Source organism: Psammomys obesus, unplaced genomic scaffold, assembly GCF_907164565.1.
Source record: "Psammomys obesus unplaced genomic scaffold, mPsaObe1.curated_primary_1811, whole genome shotgun sequence".
In the NCBI taxonomy this organism is placed as follows: Eukaryota; Metazoa; Chordata; class Mammalia; order Rodentia; family Muridae; genus Psammomys; species Psammomys obesus.
In genome coordinates, this window is record NW_026596162.1 from 8095018 (window position 1) to 8115033 (window position 20016).

A 20016-nucleotide genomic window follows, 5' to 3' on the forward strand; every position below is an offset into this window, starting at 1 on the left:
ATATATATATATATATATATAATGTATATAACGGACCTTAGCACAAGTAAGAGGAACAGACAGAATATGGTACAAATGGATTTCATTAGACCTGATTTGTAACTAAAATGATGGAGGTAACGTTTCATCTTATATTGTGGATGGATGCCATTTGGTGGGTAAGATGGAGTCCCTATCTTTCATAAATCTTCATAGCTGTTTACTGTCCAAAAAGTATTTCCAAACAGTGGTAAAGCTTAGCACTGTCTATGTGTCATGTTCTGTATTGTCTACATACACTATCACATTTGACCTTAGTTTTCAGTCCAGTGGAATAGATTAAATCTGCCTCTCCTCCCACCCCCACCCCTATACTCACACAAAAGTTTAGCTTGCCCTGCTGGTTGTAAGTATTAGCACCCAGATTCCCAAACCAGTGTTCTTCACTGCTTGTCTCCTGAAAGGCTGGATAAAACATCTTTGGGAGGTTTACTTTGCAGCCACAAGTGTTTGGCGTCTATGGCAGATTTTTTTTTTCCTTTTAGGTACTACTAACATTTATAAATACCAATAAAATTTCCTTTGTTTCAGAAGTAACCCCCACCTGTGACATTAACCAGTGTATGAGCATAATGGAATAGCTAGATCTGGAATGATGGATTGGGAAACCGATGTCTTCAGTTCTATTGGGTGACATATGCTAAAGGTATTCAACTCCAAACAACAAATTACATTCGTTCAGGACTCTTATCGTGGATAATAATGTTTGTTATGCAGTCATGAGAATCCCGCAGCCTTCCACATACACACATATCCTTGTATATGCCCACACAGGGAAAGCCTTATGCATTAATAGTTAAGGCATAGAAAACTTGTTGTAGAGCCTGACAGTGTCTTTAAATCCCAGAATGAGGTAAATAATCATGAAAGTCCCTTTGAAGTACTACTTTGATAGCCCCATTCTCCCTGCCTCCCTGTAGGCTCTCACTGGTGGGTTCAGCGTGATTTTTGTAATGTGTGTTGAAAGCTCAGGGCCCTCAGATCCCTGTGGGGTCTGGTAGAGTTGTGTCCCTTGGAGACTGTTAATGTTTTTGGGTTTTTTTGTTTTTTTTTTTCCTTCAACATGTCTTTTGATGTTTTCAAGTTTCGATCTTGAGTTTTAGGACTAAAAAAATACAATTTAACTTGTGCTTAAATTTTAGTCCCCTCCAAGAGAATTGAAAATAAACGATAAATGTACAGAGAATCCAGGGCACTGTGCTTTCATTCTAGTGGAAGTAAAGTCAATTAGTGTATGTATCCTAAAAGTCATGTTTCAAAGGCTACATCTGCCACTAGGTATTCCTCTTCATAACTTCAGAATTAGAAACTGGAAGTCGTGGTGAGCGGAGGTGCTTGGCAATTTCTCCTTTTCTCAACTCAGCATTCCTCCATTTTCCTTCTTCAGGCCATTATCTACAGACACAGAGAGAAAAGACTTCTGGCTATTTTTTTTTTCTGCAAAGCAAAGAGATTTGCATATCATAAGCAAGACAAACGTATCAGATTCTGTTTGGCAGAGGGTAAGATGGTATTCGAACTCATGTTACTTATGCTTTGAACTGAGTTTTCTCCAATGTAGTCACAGAGGGAAAAGGTTATTTTTAGAAGCAGCAGCAAAAGGAGCCAAAAGCACTTGTGCTGCTGTGAGCCTGCCTCCACCACGACTCCCAAGCCTGTTTCTCTGGGGCGGTACTCCCCAGTGCTGCCTCCAGAGAGGACTGGCAAGTTAGATGCTTCAGTAGAAAATGTCCTTGAATAGGATGCTGAAATCTGTCTCTGGTGCTAGAGCAGAACCTCAGTGATTAACAATGGACACTGCTCTTGCAGGAGGCCCTAGTATGGTCTCCAGTATGCACACTGGGAAGCCCACAAACTCCCATAACTCCAGCTCCAGATGATCAGACACCCTCTTTTGGCCTCCACTCATGTGCAGTTGCAAACACACGCACACACACACTCATTTTAAATAATAATAAAATCTGGATAAAGAGATCTACCTCTGGACTGCCCTGCTATCTTCAAGCCATGATCCTAATTATGATGTCTACAGATTTCAATGCTCTCTTCTGGCAGACAAATGATAACACCTTATATATAAGAAAGCTGCCCATTATGACCATGAACCTGTGTGAAATAAAATTAAACTCCTCCTCAGCATAAAAGTTCTTTTTCTCTGTCTGTCTTAATTCCCTGCCTTTTTATTTTATTTTAGCTTCCAACTATTATCAAACCTTCCTCCAAAAGCAGCAGTAGAAATTAATTTGCTCTTATGTAAAAATAACTGACGGCGGCTGAAAGTATTTCTTCTTCCAGGGAAATTTTCATATGAATAAAGCCTTAGATAAAATGTTTGCAGAACCATGCTATTTGATGGCAGTCTTTTTTTTTTATTGATTCGGAATTTCATACATGTAGATAATGTTTTGATCAAGGCCTCTCTCCTCCAGTTCTTCTTCTGTCCCCACAAGAACTCTTCCCTCCCAACCTCATGTGTTCTTTTCTTTCTTTTAAACCCCCAGAATCCACTTGGTCCTCCGCGATGTACATGGCCTAAGGAGAAAATAAGAGTTTTCTCACTAGTCAAAGGTTAAGATTTAATAGAATTATTTGCCAAGAAGAGAGGAACTCCTGTTCTTTTTTTTTTTCTCACATTTGTGTGCATAGCCACATGTGTGTTTGGTACATATCTTTGTACATACATGTGTGTGGAGGTCGGAGGTTCGGTTGACATCAGGTATTTACCTGGATAATTCTCCACCTGACATGTTGAGACACGATCTCTCACTTGAACCCAGAGCTTACCAGTCAGCTAGTCTAGATGGCCAACTGCTCCAGATGGCTTCTGTCTCTGCTTCATGCATGCTGGGATTACAGACTGGCTACCATGCCTATCCAGCATTTTACATGGTACTGAGGATCCAGACTCAAGTCCTCCATGAGCACTTTGACCTGATGAGTTGTCTCCCTATCCCCAAACTACTGCTTTTGAACTGTACCAATTTGAGAGTCAACTAAATAAAGATGAATGGATAAAGCTTTCTGTACAGTCAGCCTGTGTCTCTATGGACCAATCTATGAAATTAACAAGCCATGGATCAAAAAACTCAGTGAAAAAAATTGCAACTGTACTGAATACGCACAGAATGCTCTTCTTACCATCATTCTCTCGGCAGTAATGTCTAACAATGTCTTACACGGCATGTACACTGTATCAGGTATTAAGGGGTTACCTAGGGAATTTTTTTTTTTTAGTATATGAGAAGAAAGAAGAAAGGAAGGAGATCAATTTCAGGAGCTGGTTAGGTAACGTTTTGAACATATAACAATTATTTAATAAAAATAAAGTCCCTTTTGTGAGTAAATCGTTTCCTTCCCAAATCATTCCTTTTTTTTTTTAAGTTAAAACCACATCCATCTTTTAAAATCATAGACCTTTCACATCACTTCCATCACCTGGAAGGGAAAGAGGAGGGAGGGAAAGAGAGAGAGAACATACATACATACATACACACACATATGCTAGAGCATACATGTGGAAGTTAGTGGCCAAGTCCAGGTGTCAGTCACTACAACTCCTCATGTTTGAAGCAGGGTCCTTTTGTAGTCGCTACTGCATGTGCCAGGCTAGCTGCTCTGCAAGCTCCAGGGATCCTCACGTCTCCACTTTACATCTCACTTTCGGAACACTGGGATTACAGACATGCATTTGCCCATCTGGCTTTTCCATGGGTGCTGAGGACTCAAACTCGGGTCCTAAGGCCTGCACAGCAAGCTCTTTACCCACTGAGGCATCTCCCCAGCCCCAGAGCTTTATCAAGTACTTCAAGTGTCCTTTCCTTGGTCAGTTCTCCAAAGATTACTAAATTCCAAACCCACTCTCAGATTCAGAAACACAATCTATTTTTCAAATATGCTATTTAGCATCATCTCCCACCACAGGCTCATTTACACTTAGCACAGTACCTGATGTTTTTCAGCTTAATCTCTCTCTCCCTTCTTTCTCGCTGTTTCTCCCCTCTCTCTCCACTCTCCCTCCCCCTGTGTCTCTCTCACACCTATGACTCATTATAATTTCAGTAGAAGCACAATAGAGGGTTAGAACCTGTCGCCTACATTCTGCTGTAAGTGAAAGGAACCAGAAGACAGCTTTCTCGGTTTGTAAATGTCAAGTGTTCACCTGCCTTGTTGAGGGATGAACAGAAATTCAACCTTAAAGGCCTTAAAGCCTGGGGTCTGAGCAAAACTTCGCACATTCAGAGCCACCCTGACCTCCCTTCAAGGTCTTCTGATTGGTCATTCCCCTTATTTCTTCCATCAGGCTGATCTCTCTGCAGCACGAACTCGTTACCCGGTTTGCCCCCTTGGAATGGGAGCGCCCACCCCTTATTGATCCACAAGACAGTTAGCAAAGCGTTTTCTGGTTTCTCTTATGCGAGACAGCCTTCTAACACACCAATGAAAGACACAGAAAAAGATGATTTTTCAAAATTAGCAGATACTCAGTCACCAGCATTTGTCCCCTGAGTACCTAGGGAAGGGGAGCCTGCTCGTCCTTCCAGGGCCCTGCAAACATTGCCTCTCTTGTCTTAACAAGCCATCACGATGTGTCACTTCTGCTTGGTCCATATGAGGTGGAGGAAGGTTGCAGAAATCACACACTAGGGCAAGACTTGATTAACACTATGGTTTTTAAGAACATATCTCAAAGACTTGTGCCTACACGTCCTCCCTGGGGTGTGGTAGGGAGAATATCAAACCAGGCTAACCTGGGTGACCCAACCAGAGTGTCTTTTTGCTAATTCTGTCGCATTCAGAAAAGAGGAGCGCGTTTAGGCATTTTGACCAGGCAGAGACTGAAAGAGGAAGTGTGAAACCTGACCAGCTTTCTGTGTTTTTCTCCACAAAATAGCTCAGGGTTTTAATTGCCCACCTTGTTTGGAAGCTCAGAGAGAAAGTGGCAGTGCACCAAACCCTTCAGGATTAGAAAGTACTCCACACCTTGGAGAGTCTAGGAGACAGGAGAATCATTTTAAATGCAAATTAAATTGAGGGGGTAGCAGAAAAGAACACATAAAAGACGGTAAAACAAAACCTTTCAATTTTCTTAAATTAGCAGGCTAATGTGTTCTAAAGAGCAGCCCTGCTCAGATCCCGTCTTGGGGTGGGTAACATTTCATCACAATATAAAACGGGCAGATCCATCATTCCCTTCCACTCTGTGCTCTTGACTGGAGATTGAAGGGAAAATTAGAAGCTGTGCATGTTGGCTTGCAGGCTCAGCAGCCCTGCTCAGCTTGCTCTCCGCTCTCTGGCGGCATCCTGTTGCAGGGGACAAGTGCTGGTGAGTATCTGCTAACTTTGAGACTCTTCCCTGCATGCGTCTTTCTGGCTACCTTGCCTTTGGTGGGCTGGGAGGGTGTCTCCCGTACGATCTGTGTTATAATGCGTCTTTCAAAATCTGGGAAATTTCAGAGAGCTTTTTAAGCTGTTTCTAGGGACTGGTTCACAGAAGGAAAGTTATTTTCAGCCTAGATGCTGGTGACTGTTACTGTGTATTAATTATAATGGGAATATTGAGAATACTGCCTTTCTTCATCACCCTGCCCCATTCAGCAGTGAGGTAAAGAAGACAGGTGCCCGAACGTGGTCTAACCAACTTAGTCCTTGGTCTATTGTCTAATCATTTACCACGCTGTTCTGTTGTAACTGCAAAGCAGACTTGGATTTGAGATTGTGAAGGTGGATTATTAACTCAGAATTCTGATTTTTAAATAACTGTGAGATACCCCTGCTTAAAGTAGCCTGTGAATGGCCCTGGGTGATGGAAAACCTACATGTAGGTTTTGATGGTTCTCTGCCAAAGTTTTACATGGGAAAGTGGTAATTTCCTTCCTTCACAGAGGAGGGCGTGGAGAGGCTGAAACTGGCGTCACCTTCTGTTGCTAAGGTAACGTGTTCTGGCCATTTTATCTGATAGAGAAAGTCCAGTGGACAGAATACATTATTCATCACTGATCTAATCAGATAATCAAAACTGTTTACTTTCGCTGGGAATATTTAGTGAGATCAAAGGCAGCTGACTGAAACTGTGCATTTGGACTGTCGACAGCCCTTGGTTTTACCGGGATTTTTTTTGCAGTAAGTATAATTTGCTGTTGGGGTACCTTTGGCTAATTTTTTTTTAAAGTTTCTTTACAACACTCGGTTTCTTAGATGAGAGTGTGTAGTTTTAGAAAGCACATGATTTCTTTAGCCTTGAGAGTGTGATTTTTAAGGACGTCTTATTTCTCCTTAAAAAAATATAATAGTGCAGAAATAGAGTTCATCTGTTCCAGGATTAGGGGGAACTCCATAGGACCTATGAAAAGGAGCTGACTATTCTTCATGCCAGGCTAGGGCAGGCTATGGGAAACGTTGCAAGGCTGTGATGTTAGTCGCTGCTGCACAAACCACAGTTCTGTGCCACAAGCAGCCTATATCGGGCATAGGCAGCTAAGCCAGTAGCACTGTATAGAATGTGCTGAAGGAAATGGCTGAAGAGTAAGAAATTCAAGGCATTCCTACAGCAAATAAGCCAGCCTGCATTGCAAGGTGAATTCCGTCTGCTAGAGGGGGACACCAGAAGCCCCTGGACCAACCGAAGCAGCAGCCTGGAGGTGGGATGACACTTTCTAAAGCCACTTATCAGGTAGACTTTTAAAAACTGGTGGTATATGGATTTAAAAGCATACTCTTGTCAGCTAATATACAGCGAGGAGAAAAAAGTGTGTTCCTTTTCCTTAACCTGGATCATTTCATTTTCGCAAGTGGAATATATTCCTTTTAATCAGTGTTAACTAAAAGTTGTATTTCCTCATACAATACAAAGGCTCTGGCAATGGGGGCTTTGAAATTAGGAATGTCAGTCAACTGTTGGCATATGATAATGGGGTATTCTTATTTAAATTAAAGAATAGGCATGCTTGACAGCCTGAAATACTGTGGCCTTTTCCCCCCTCTTTATAGACATTGAAGCCATTACCTTCTCTCAAGATCCTGTTTTGAACACTGAAGATGGATTACCCCAAAATGGATTATTTCCTGGACGTCGAGTCTGCTCATAGACTCTTGGATGTAGAGTCAGCACAGAGGTTCTTCTACAGCCAAGGAGCTCAAGGTAACAAATGGGGAAGAGAGAAGCCCGTCACCCTCAGGTGCTTTGCTGCAAACAGTGCAGCATCAGCCACAGCTGCTTAAGCTCTGTCTTGAAAGTTCATCAGTTAAGATTCCCAAATGTTGACAACATTTCCCAAAGTGCTGCAGGAATTTCGAAACAGACTAAAGAAATCCATCACCCCCGGTGTGTAGACAAGTGTTGGGAGCATACCTCTAAGAGCTGCTTTAGAAAATGATTCCCAACCTCCTGGATTCCGGAGCTTATGCCTAAGAAAATTGGGGGGTACTACTCCCCCCGCCAGGAAATTTTTAGGCAGTCAGCTACTGCACTCATGGCCATCTTGGGGCATCCTGACCTAGCTGAGTGCCATCCAGCCGGAGGATTATGGGCTTCTGAGATAAGTGGGCCACTTCTGTATCTGCCTTATCTAATCTCAGTGATCTTAGTTGCTGCCTGGAGAATGCTCAATGCACATTCAAGGGCCTCCGTCCCCTTCTGTGAAGTGTGGCAGGCTAAGTGTTTTCATTCCCTAGTTCAAGGCTGTTGATTAGGCTCTAGTGTGCTTGCTCTTCTGTTCCAGGTTTCATTTAGAACATTTATCACTGTTTAGAAAAACAGACAAACAAACAAAAGAATTCAAAATGTTTTATCCTCTTGATGTGTAGGATTTTTTTTTCTAAATCATAGCTTGTGTTTTTCATAAAAATATTAAGATGTCCAGTCAAATGACCTTGATAATTAATGGCTGTGTCCCAGAGCATGCAAGAGAGTCCTGTTTAAATAGGAAAGTGGTGGGATTCTAGGAAGTCACGAAGCAGAGCTGAGAAGGAGATGCATTGTGCTGGAATCCTGGCATCTTTCACTGTTGCATGACAGGAAGCTCATCTTGGGCACTGACAACAGTTCTGCTCCTGCCTCAGGTTTTCCCAAGTGTTCTTAGGTGCCTGGCTCATGGCTCGTAGTAACTTTGAGGGCTCGCAGGCCTCCTGGTTCCATGTTCTGTGTGTGAGCCCATGGCTCTCAAAGTCAAGAGGGGCTGGATATCATCCACAGGTTTTGCTTGGGTCAACAGGCTCAGCAGCAAAAGTGATAGCATGGCTAATTGCCATCCTTTAAGAGGAGATTGCATTGCTACTCTCTGCCACTTCAAGGGGTGTAAGAATGTTCCTGGGAAGAAGAGGCAGAGGGGTAATTAACACTTCCAGTTTGTTCTGGATCTACAAGTAGAAAGGTGGATAGAACTGTATGTGGAGCTGCAGGAAAGGGGAGGAGGATGGGGTTTCCACCCCATCATGAGACCTGACTTTCTACCCTGCCACGTCTTCCCCAGTGCATTGCATTCTGTGTCTTGTTGCAAGGCAGGCTCACCCAGCTGAGCTGCCCGTCAAGAAAGGACACCGTAGTTAACTGTGGAGGGGAAAGATGTCTTGAAGATGGTGGACTCTTGGCTTTTATGGAAGGAAAGCAGGCAGGGTGTGTGGGAGGCTTGAAGATTACAAGGCAGCCTGGTGGCTGCAGCAGATGGAGCTGGGGGCGGAGTGGTCAGAATTGTCACCAGCAGTGACGGTGGTGTAGACTCCAGAGCTGCAGTAACTGGGAAACACATGGGAGGTGGTAGCATAAGCTATGGCCTTCTCCTGGGAGTCACGTGTGCCTTCGGGTGAGGAGGATGCTATTTCACTCCAGGAATCCAGGATTTTCAGGGTTGAGTGGGCTCCGCAAACATCAGCTAGGCCGTAGTCCCCAAATCATAAATTTAGGTGTTTCTGAAACCTCCAAGTTCATACTTAAACTGGAATGACAGCAATGGTCACAGAGCCAGCACACCTCTCCAGGGACCCATATTTAAAAATCAGTTCTTACAGTCCTTTGTAAATGGTAACGGTGACAGATTTCCAAATTGTTAAGTGCCTTAATGAGTCGGGGTTTTAAAGCGCTTAAAACAATGTTTGCATCATGAGACCCGGTACATCAGCAAATCAATAAAATAGATACTCCATGTTAAAGGCTCTCCCTTCTCTGGCTGAGTGGCCAAGGCTCTGCAAATAAGAGATCTTATCTTACAGGATTCAGCCTCCTGTCTCTAGTGAAAAGAAAGCATGGATACATGTAGTTGAGTGCACGCACAGAAAGAGGAATGAATGTTCAGTAAACATAAAATCACTAGGAGTTTGTGTCTTGTCCCAGAAAAAATCTACGATAGGACAAACTTCAATAATAGTAAAATCACACTGGGTGCATCCCTCCACCTGGCCTTTCACTTTATTTTAAGGCATAGATCCCGCAACACTTAGGGCCATCACCACAGACAGGGTCTTTTCCTTTCAGGAGCTCTGCCTCCTCTGTAACTTGGAACTTCTCACTACACTGCCCTGGAAGTCTTGCATGGCTGCCGAGCCTTTCCAAGACACCAAATCGCTAGGCCTTATAAAGAGTCTCTAGGTGAATGGTGAGTGGGTGAAGGCTGAACACCACAGCGTACAGCGCTCTCTTCCCACAGTAAACACTTATGTTTCTAGTGCATGACTGAACCCATGTCAAGGCTCTGAGAAGCAGAGGAAAGAAGGGTACGTGGGAGCTGCTTTTTAATTAAAGGCCTGTGGAGCAAACAGGATTAATCTCAACCCAGGCAGCTCTCCACTCAGCCAGACTAGTCCAGTACAGAGCAGTATGAGGAAGGTCTGAAAGCCTGGATGTGATACCCTCTTCTAAAAAGGTCTAGCTGGGAGTTTCATGCAGCGTTCAGAATCTTGGGTTACCCAAGACCTGATTGGCTAGACTGTCATATGTTTGTTGCCTTTGTCATTCATTCATTTACCTATTTCTATAGACGGAACAAGTGTTCTCAGAAAGAGAAATCCTTTAAGGAGGAAAGAGAAGAGTCTGGGGGTTTCCCTTCTTCCTTTTCTGTGTGTTTTATTCTTTACTGTATTCACAAAATTCTAAAAAAAACCAATACCTTCAAAATTAATTATAGACAAAATGTCTATCTAAAGCAAAATAGTTTTAGAAGTATGTTTTTGACTGACTCATAGGTATTTTTGTTTCCTTTTTCCTGGAATATGAAAATATCCTGTTTCAAAATAGAGGAGGATGTTCTGTTTAGTTAACATGAGAGGAGTCTAGAAAAATGTGAGTTCCTAAAGAGAATGCAAAAAGAAGTCTCTGGCCTTTCAAAGTCCCCATGGAAGCCCTCGTGTTTGTCAAGTGTGTGTCCTGTTCTGTTAATGAAATACCTTGTTTCCTCCAGTCTCCATTTCTCTTTGGTTTGAGTGTTAGGCAAGGATCATTGGCTAACTTGGAATTCTACTATTAAAAGCATGATATGTTCTGGACAAAAGGGTGGGGGTGGTGAAACCCACAGACCTCCTGTTTGTCTCCTGGAGGCAGATGATGCTCTCTTGGTTAGTTGGGGGGTGGTTCGCCCCCAGAAAGTCCTGGTGATGCGGAGGGAGCTCTGTAAAGACCACCTGTAGCTCAAAAGGAAGATCCTGGAAACCGGAGGCACATGTGACTTCAAAGATCATATGGGAAAAATGTCTCTGTGGCATAATTCAAGTTCATCCATCATAAGCTCTGACAATGATATCCTCACCCTCAACTTCAAACTCTGTGATTTTACAGTGCCCAGTTGAACTGAGAGGGGCATCATTACAATGCTAACGGAATGAGTAGTGTGAAATTTTCTGGTTGAAATGGACACCAGGGATCCTCTCAGGCTCCTACCCCCAAACTAAGTGGAATGGAATCTGAATGGCAAGGTCTCCAGAGCCCCTGTTTCCAACAGGCTTCTGGGTTATTCCTTTGAAGAGTGGTGAGCGCTTTTCTAAATAATTAGTGGCAAAGTTTAAAAAGAAAGCATTGTATCCAGTGTAGATTAGAAACACCCTAGGAAATTTCACGAGCTTCCCCCGTAGCTTGAAGATCTACTGCAGTCCAGTTGAATCATAATCTCTAAGGGGCAGTGTCACAAAAAGAATCCTTTTAATTGCTTCCAATAGACAAGCATAGCTGTGATCTGAAGACTGACCATTTTATCACACCCTGTAGCTATTTTTAGTTTTATGTTGGGGGTACGGGGTGAGTGCTGGGGACTGAACCCACTTTACCATTCAGCCACATATAACTCATTCTTCTGTGGCTAGTTTTGCCTGGCTATCTTTCTCAGCCACACATAGACAGTTACTTGTTATAAGCTATCATATATTATAAGTATTTTGTGTTCATGATGGATATAGATGGGATGGGTCTTAAGCACTCTACCACTGAGCCGTACACTCAGCCCCCCGAGGCTTTCACTTTTAAATGAGTTTAAACAATCCAAAGTGGCAAATCGACATCAAGAAACACACAGAGATCAAAGACAGCACGCTCCAGAGTCATTGCATGTGTTTATCCCCAGTGAAATGTTGGAAAGCGGGAATTGCAGAATTATGGTCATCCTACAGATTAGAAAAAAATTAGGACTCTGCGCTGGGGAGGTAACTCAGTTGGGAAAATGCTTGCCACAGAAACTCAAGGACACACGTGTATGTGAGGCATTGCGGAGGCAGGAGGCAGACATGAGGTCTCCAGGGCTCAGTGCACAGACAACCTCGCCTAATTGCCGAGTTCCAGGACCTAGGGAGTGCCTGAGAAACAGCAACCAAGTTTGATATTGACATCCTCAATCACATGCATTTATATGTGAACACATACACAGAGAGAGAGAGAGAGAGAAAGAGAGAGAGAGACAGAGACAGAGAGAGACAGAGATAATTTAAAATTGGTGTCTGGAATATTCTTGAAACGGGTCATCCATTTGGATATATGCAAAGCTAGGATCTATTTCAATTATACCTGACTCCAAAGCCAAAACTATTTGAAGTATCTCAGTGTTCCTTGCTGGAAACAGGTGCCCTTTCATCTGGCCAGATTGATGAAATCAGCCAAGGTGGTGAATGAAGGTAGCACTGATGAGCATATCACGCTTCCCGAGATGGGGACTCTGAGGCTCTGAGTGATTTCATCACATGCCTCCCCCATCACACAGCTTCTAACAGGAGGCTGGAACAGAGAGCCCCATCTTTTACCTCTCTCACATAACCCCCATCACTTTACATAACTCATGGATTCGAAACCATTGGTACGCATCCTCAAGTACTTTTTCTCTTGTCTGCATTGTCTTCTTCAACAAAGGGAAATGCCAGTTTTGACAACTGATAAATGCCACGGTGAGCTTCTCAGAGACTCTTCAAGTTGTCTTAGGAATAAAGAGAAAAAAATCACTGAAACCCCACTGTCAAGTGAACCCTTTCCCCTTAGGAGCTTCCCTCATCTCCACCTTTTCTTATGTGCTCCCCTCCCCCCTTACAAAATCCATCAGAACATTGGCTTTGGATCTTTAGCTTCCAACTGAATGCACTCCAACTATCTTCACCTTTACACCTCTGGGATTTCTTAGCATGATTCCCAGGAGACAAAGACATTTGGTATCACTCAATTAGTTGCAAGTCATTAGCAATGGTTAATTAACAATTGCATTCTTTCTTTCTTTCTTTCTTTCTTTCTTTCTTTCTTTCTTTCTTTCTTTCTTTCTTTCTTTCTTTTTTTTTTTTTTTTGTGTGTGTGTGTGTGCTTAAGGCCAGACCTAGCTTCAACATCATCTCCCAGTGAGTTTTTCCTGATGTTTCCAGATGTTTCTCCCATACATACGTGATAGCCTCTGTCACAGTACAGGGTTCCATTTTTATTCCATACTTGATATAGCAACTCAAGAAAATGGCAGCCTCTCTAAGCCCCAGTTTCTTCATAGAAATGGTTGGCTAGCTCCAGATCCAAAGGGAGTTGAAGGGTTAAATGGAGCCTATAGAGTGTGTATCTGTGTGTGTCTGTGTGTGTGTATGTCTGTGTGTGTCTGTTTGTGCATGTGTACGCTTGTCAATTAGTCACTAATACTATCTTTTTATTACTTAAATGCCTTCCATCTACGTGTGTGTGTGTGTGTGTGTGTGTGTGTGTGTGTGTGTGTGTGTGAACCAGTCCTAATACTGATGTTTGTTACTTAAATGCCTGCCATCTCCTTAAATACCATTTTCTTGGGGGGGGGGGTAACATCATCCTTGACATAAAGAAGGGCATTATAATTTATTAAATGCCTCTGCAGACCTGGGAGAACAAGAATCCTTCAGTCTGCACTTACAAAGAGAAACTTCAGATTCAGAGGATAGACTTAAGACTTCCAGATGTGGAAAACACCTGTCCCCACGCCCAATTCCTTTAAAGACTTAATGACTTTAGTTGAAAGTGGAAGGAGGGTGCATAAAAAGAATGACGGAAAGAATTAATATGCAGAGAATGAAAGAAAGTCACCAATTCGGATATATCTGTTATTTAAAAAAAATCAATCCTTCTTTAAAAAAAAAAGCAAAAGAGAAAGGAAAACAGTACAGGAAAAGTTTAGGTATATTATTATAGACTTTGGAACTAAATTTCCAGAGGCAATGGAGATTTTAATGCATAGCTGTCCACTATGGCTAAGTTCTTTTTCTGTCTATAAGAAGTTCTGAAGAAGAACCCCAGCTTTCCTGTGATGACCTTTCCTGAGACCAATTCAAAGGACACTCTGAGTATTTTCAGAGATTGAGTTCTCCAGTCCAGGCCTTACATATTTTGGCTAATTGATCCTCAATGCAGCCACCATCCACACTCCTGTTTCCAGCCAGACACCATGGAGGAAGCTGTGCAGACCCATCAAAGTCACTTACTGGAAATGCACTGTGAGAACAACTCACAGGGTATCTGCCATGTGTTTAAGAGTCTTGGTCATTCAGCTAGTAGCAAGCTGTGCTCTTTTTCCAGCCCTGTCCCCTCAGACCTCAGGTATGGTTCATTCCTGAAACTGGAGGTCTGGTTTTCTCCAGAAAGACTAAGGTAACAAGCAATGACCACAAGTCAATTCAGTGCCCATTTAAAGAATGACTGACAAGTGGATTCTAACATTTAACATCACACTAACACCTTCCTGTCTGCCCCTTAGAGTCCCGCTAGTGCCAGGAGAGCAATATCAGCCATATCTCCTGTCCCCACACATTGATGCCTTCCTATGTCCTATGTCTTGGTTTATTACCTAGATAACCGATCCGCTAACTTCCAGACCCTGTCTCAGAGAAGAGTTTCATATGAAAACCTTACAAAATCCATTCTGCTCTCACCTTATGGTGCTTAGGTTATTGCCCTCAGTGAACTCCTGTTGAGGGGGTTGGGAATTTGTTCCTTGCAACTCTAACAAGGAAGTTGGAAGCTGTGCTTCACTCATAGATGACAAAGCAACTACCAAGCCTGCCCTCCTGGCCTCCCACATGTTCCATTTTAGACCTCTAATTGCTCACACCCAGGCTTTCCCAACATGTGCTTAACAGAGAGAACACTGTGTGTGACGGAGAAAATGGAAGCAGATAAAGAGGGAAAATATCCTAGGGAAAGCCAGTCTTCAAGTCCAATAGAAAGGGCCACTCAGTCCAGCCCTAGCTTCTGAGGATGCCTTTGGAACAGGACATTCATGCTCACCAAGCAGCTCCTGGTGGGGGTTCTTGGTATTTGGGGTACCTCGCTCCCAGTAACCACCTGCTTTAACACATATTGAGGTTCAGGTTTCCTATCTAGAACAAAGAGGGAGAGGGAGAGGGAACCTGAAATAAGGAGACACAGGAGAGGAAGAAAATGACATGAAAATACAAGGAAACACTTCCAATCAATCAATTAATAACTCCCACTCTCACATACGGTCTATGAAAGAGTGGATTAAAAGGCAGCCCACACTCAGCTCCCATCATCCATGACCCAGTTAGCATAAACAATTCACAGGTGCTGGGGAATGAATTCTCACTCTTCATTTGCCCAAACAAATCTGTTTTCTCAAAAAAAAAAAATTTTTTTTTAAAGAATGTAAGAAAAAAAAAAAAAAAACTCCCAGTGCCAGCCTCTGTGTCTATTCAACAAAGGCAAGGATGGAAGCCTTGCATACCAAAGTCAGTTCATAGTCTGGGTCATGCTCAATATGTTTAATAATTTCCCAGTGAGCCGTTAGACACAAGGACTTGAGCAAAACCCCCGAATGGACATTGGTATGTTAAAGCAGAACTCCGAAGTACTGTGTCTGAACAGAGAGATGATCTTCAAGATCTATTTGGTTTTCAATCAGAAGAGAAAAATAACAGTAATATCAAAGCCTTTGGCAAAAGAAAAAAAAAAAGTCATAGAACCAATTAACTGTTTAAGTCTGTGCAACTATTCACTTTTTGTATTTACTTTCTATCCTTTTCTATGCATTGAAACATTGCAGTTACAATGATGGCATATAAAAATTGATGATAGGAATCAAATAGTTCCCCATCTTGACTGCAGGCTGTGTTTTAGAATTCACCATTACCTTCCCATGGTCCGGAGTTCAAATAGTGACTTCTACTTCCTAGCTTGTGTAGCTGGACCAAGAATTTAATCTCTTTTGCTTCCCTTCTGCGTGTCCATGGCAAATGATAATCAAGTCAAGAGTTCTTAACCCCAAAGGCAATTTTGAGGATTAAATGAAACAAAATAGCATTCCACAAACTGGCATACAACATGATATTTTTTAAAAAAATTCATGTGCTCTCTTATAATGGTAGTGTATTTTTCCTATTGTGCTTTAGGACTTTTTACATAAAAATATTTCATTTAAACAGAATGTATAGCCAGCACTGCATCTTTATAAAGTATGGCTGAGGACACCAATACAGGGACGTAAGTACAGCAATAGAAAATGAGTTAAGATCATTTGCTGAAAAACATTGTATAATAGTACAGACAGCATCCAGCACTCACAAAAGGCATGAAAGCGATATAGGAATACAAAGTTCCTAAGAAGTGAACAAATAAATGTGAAACACTTAGCAAAATGTTAGGCACCGAATATCTATACAATGAGCGGTCGCTCTGGCGTCCATCCCCCTTTAATTTTGTCATTTCTCAAAAGAAAGTGGCAGGACTTCATCTCCCCAGAGGAAGTCACACCTCATTCCATCTCTTCTTGAATGTTGTTTCTTCCTCACTCACATTTCTAGGCACTTTGGAAATGCGGCACAGCCTGAAAACATAAAAATAGGAGGGAAGGTGCTGGAGCAATGGCTCAATGGCTGAGAGCGCTGACTGCTGCTACAGAGGACCTGAGCTCGGGTCTCAGGACCTACATGGTGGCTCATAACTCTAGCGTCTCAAAATTGTCCTGATTCTAGTTGCAGGGCAGTCAGATGCCCTCTTCTGATTTCTGAGGGTACCAGGCATGCAGACAGTGCACTTTCATATGTGCAGATGAAACACACACACACACACACACACACACACACACACACACACACGTACACACGTGTGTAAATACGTAATTAATAAATCCTTAAAAACACAGAAATAAGAAAAACTATGCAATTGATGTTAAAACAAACTTACTAACAGATTCCAAAAGATTCCTCTTTGTAGTTTTACTGTCAAGTAATATTGGCCACCTTGTCAATTTCTCAAGACTTCATAGCAAAGACTAGCTCATCAGAGATACCAGTGCGTTTTCCGCGTTGGTGTTCAAGGTGCAGCGATAACTAACCTCCATTTCGGCTAGGCTCAGTGAGGACAATGTGTGTTCTAGGCAGTGTGAAGTGATATATGCAAAGGCCCGCGCATCTGAGGTGACAGATCAGTTAGAATACTGTGTTTGTTATAAGGGTCGTAGAGGTCACAGGGCAAACATGCAGAATGACAAGAGGAGAGACTGCTGCATCAGCAGGCAGAAGCCAAAGCGCTCAAGGATTTTAACTAAGGAATTCCAAAGCAGATGCTGAGTCCACTAAAGAGAATCTGTACTTAAGTGTGTTTTCGTGAAGGCTACAGTTATGAGGGTGGAGAAAGGAGAAAGACTAAAGCTATGAGAACACCAGCCACTGCAGTGATAAGTCTTACATGTGCTGAAGCCTCAGTGTGTGCCAGGGCCTTTTTCATTGTCTCATTTGATTCACAAAAGAGAAACGTGTGGAGCATATTTTTATTATCCCCATTTTGCAGGGGTTCCAAAGATCAAGTAACTTTTCAAGATCCCACAGCTACTTCAATAAAGCATAATTAAAATCTGAACCTTTTCATCCTCCATATCACATCTTCTAGGTCAACGTTCCATGGCTGAGCAAGTTTACCAGCACAGACGCTGTGAGCAGACAGATTTTAGAACGTGCACATCGTTCACATTCAAAGGCAGAATGTCTCAGGAGCTATAAGATAAGAATGTGGCACCACCGTCACTTTATGTAGTTATACCATAGAAGAAGCTCCCTAAAGAAATATTTAATCTTTCTTTCCTGAGAAAACTATCACAGTGGGAGGAGAGACCACCGTATTTAGTTTGAATTCGATAGCATATGATTTGCCTATGAGGCAACCTTCCCAGGTGCCCATGGGAATTTCTTACAACATTCATAACTCATTTTTTCTCCTCAGTACCAATGTAGTGCATAATAGTTATGAAAAAATTTTTAAATGCAGACCATAAAAGGAAACAAACTTAAGCATTCCCCATGACCCAAAACAGGTGATCTACAACCGGGGCACATGCTGACGTCCGTGTTGTGCATATGAGCATGCCTTTGGGTGTGTTCCGAACCTAAATCAAGATCCATGGATTATTTTTAATTTTTCTATTTTAATTTTAAAAATCATGAAAAACTCATCCAGAGTAAGGATTGTTGATTCTATCAATGGATTAATAACCAGACACTGTTTGAAGGAAGGGAGATAGGTTCATTGTGCTTTGGTTTTGCCCCAAAGGTAACTTTGCCAGCTGGACTGTGTCCCTGAATCAGTTCTTCTGTTATTTACTAGAGAGAGAGAGTCTGACTAATGCCCTGTGATCTGATTACCATCAGCAGCCCATCTGTAGACCCAACAGAATGCAAATAAAATATCCACCTAATCTGCCCTGGTTGGGTCTTTGCTTCCGACTCATCTGTTAAGGAGAGTCTGTGATCCCAGACTTCCCAACAACAGCATGCCTTTCTTCTCGTTCAAGACACACCAGCAGCTACCCGGGTCTTTCTAACCTTTTACTCAACAGTGGATAAGTAGCAGAGGCAGGACGCTAGAGCCTGAAACTGCTACAGTTAACTGGCTCATTTTACAGATGATGAAAGTAAGCCTTGGGGAAGAAAGGAAAAGCAAGCATGGCCTATGAATACCTAGCATACACCGGAAGCTATGCATGCATGTTTCTCTCAGAACTACAAAATTGTCACTGGTTAAATATTATTGCCCCAATCCATATGAAATTAAAGCTCAAAAGAAAAAAATATATATCTAATGTCAGTGAGAATCCAGGATTCAAACCTAAGTCTTCCTAGCTTTGCAGTTTCCTACATTTCTAGGGACTAGATGGTTGGGGGAGTGTTTATCTAGATACCATAGCTGGGTTGTTGCAGAGGAGATAGACAAAATCCAGGATCCCGGTGCCTAGACTGATTGTCCTCGTCAGATTCCTGTTGCTTTGACAAACACCCTAACCAAGAGCAAGGTGGGGGAGGGGGCATCTATTTGACTTCACATCTTCTAGTCTGTTACAGAAAATGAAGTCAGGGCAGAAGCTCAAGGCAGGAACCTGAAAGCAGGAACTAAAACAGAGGCTGTAGAAGAGCTCGCTTAGTGGCTGGCTCTTCATGGCTCATGTGGCCTGATTTTTAATCCAACCCAGGATCACCGTCATAAGGGTGGCACCACCTACAGGGGGCTGGACCCTCCCACATCAATGACTAATCAAAAAGCTGATCTCCCCCAAGGCTCGCTAACAGGACTGTGATGAAGACATTGTCCCCAGTGTGGTTCCCTCTTCTCAGATGACCCTAGCTTGTGTCGAGTGGACCAAAAACTAACCAGTACACTGATGTTCATATCTCTACATGCTGTCACCGTCCTATACGGTGACTCAAATAACTCAAGCTAATAGCCTTTTAACTTTGAGGTGACTTCCAAATGAACAACGCCAGCGGTTTGCTGCATGAGGCTTATTCCAAGTATATGTCACCTTTCTTCGTACTGACCATGAATCAGGGCTATGACAACCTTAACACTTTAGATTATGTCGTTCTCATTAATTACAGCTGCATTTAAAACAAGCCATGTAGAAAATACAAAATTAAAGTCATAAGGCTTGCCGTCACCTATTCTGTTGAATGAGACCTGGAAAGTGACTTACATACTTTAACCGGGGATTTATCAACATTTGAATAATAGAAGTTGCTTGGGTTTCTGTCTGACTCAAGCCAACATGCAAAGCCCGAAACACATTTTCCTTTGTGCATCTAGCATGTGTTAGCAGCCAGCCCCCTGCCACTCTGCACAGTGTCTACTTTAAGACCGGAGGAAAGGAAGCAGTGAACATTTGTTTTCCGCCCACCATTTGTCAGGCTCCATGTTAGGTGTTTTACATGTATTACATAATGTTTTATCCTCTCGAGGCCCAGTGAGAGAGTTCATTTTATTTCTCATTTGCATCTAAGGGAAGCAGGGCTTGGAGAGCTAATTTTTCCAAATAAGTCTGATAGGTATCAAGCTTTGGAATTATGCCAAGGTTTAATTTCACAGCTATGGATACAGCCTTGCTTTGGGCTGGTGAGTAATAATAGTTTACATACAGTCAAGGTTTATCAAGAATATCCTTTGCCAAAAACTTAATAAAAATTATGTGTGTGAATCCCCATGGAGACTGGGAAGTGTGGGTGCTATGTTGGTCTCATAGATTCACAGAGACACTGATTTGCATGAAATCCTGAAACTATAGGTATGCACTTTAG

General features: G+C 42.5%; 1 protein-coding gene across 1 annotated transcript in view; it reads left to right on the forward strand.

Annotated features, from left to right (window-relative positions):
• The first annotated feature begins 5938 nt into the window (after positions 1-5938).
• The window catches only part of Phactr1 (phosphatase and actin regulator 1), a 442461-nt gene continuing 428383 nt past the window's right edge, over positions 5939-20016 (forward strand). The window contains exons 1-3 of the mRNA XM_055595105.1: positions 5939-5968; positions 6083-6159; positions 7027-7177. Of these exons, the coding sequence (XP_055451080.1) occupies positions 7075-7177 (103 nt within the window). The 5' untranslated portion in view covers positions 5939-5968; positions 6083-6159; positions 7027-7074. The remainder of the gene's footprint in view (positions 5969-6082; positions 6160-7026; positions 7178-20016) is intronic.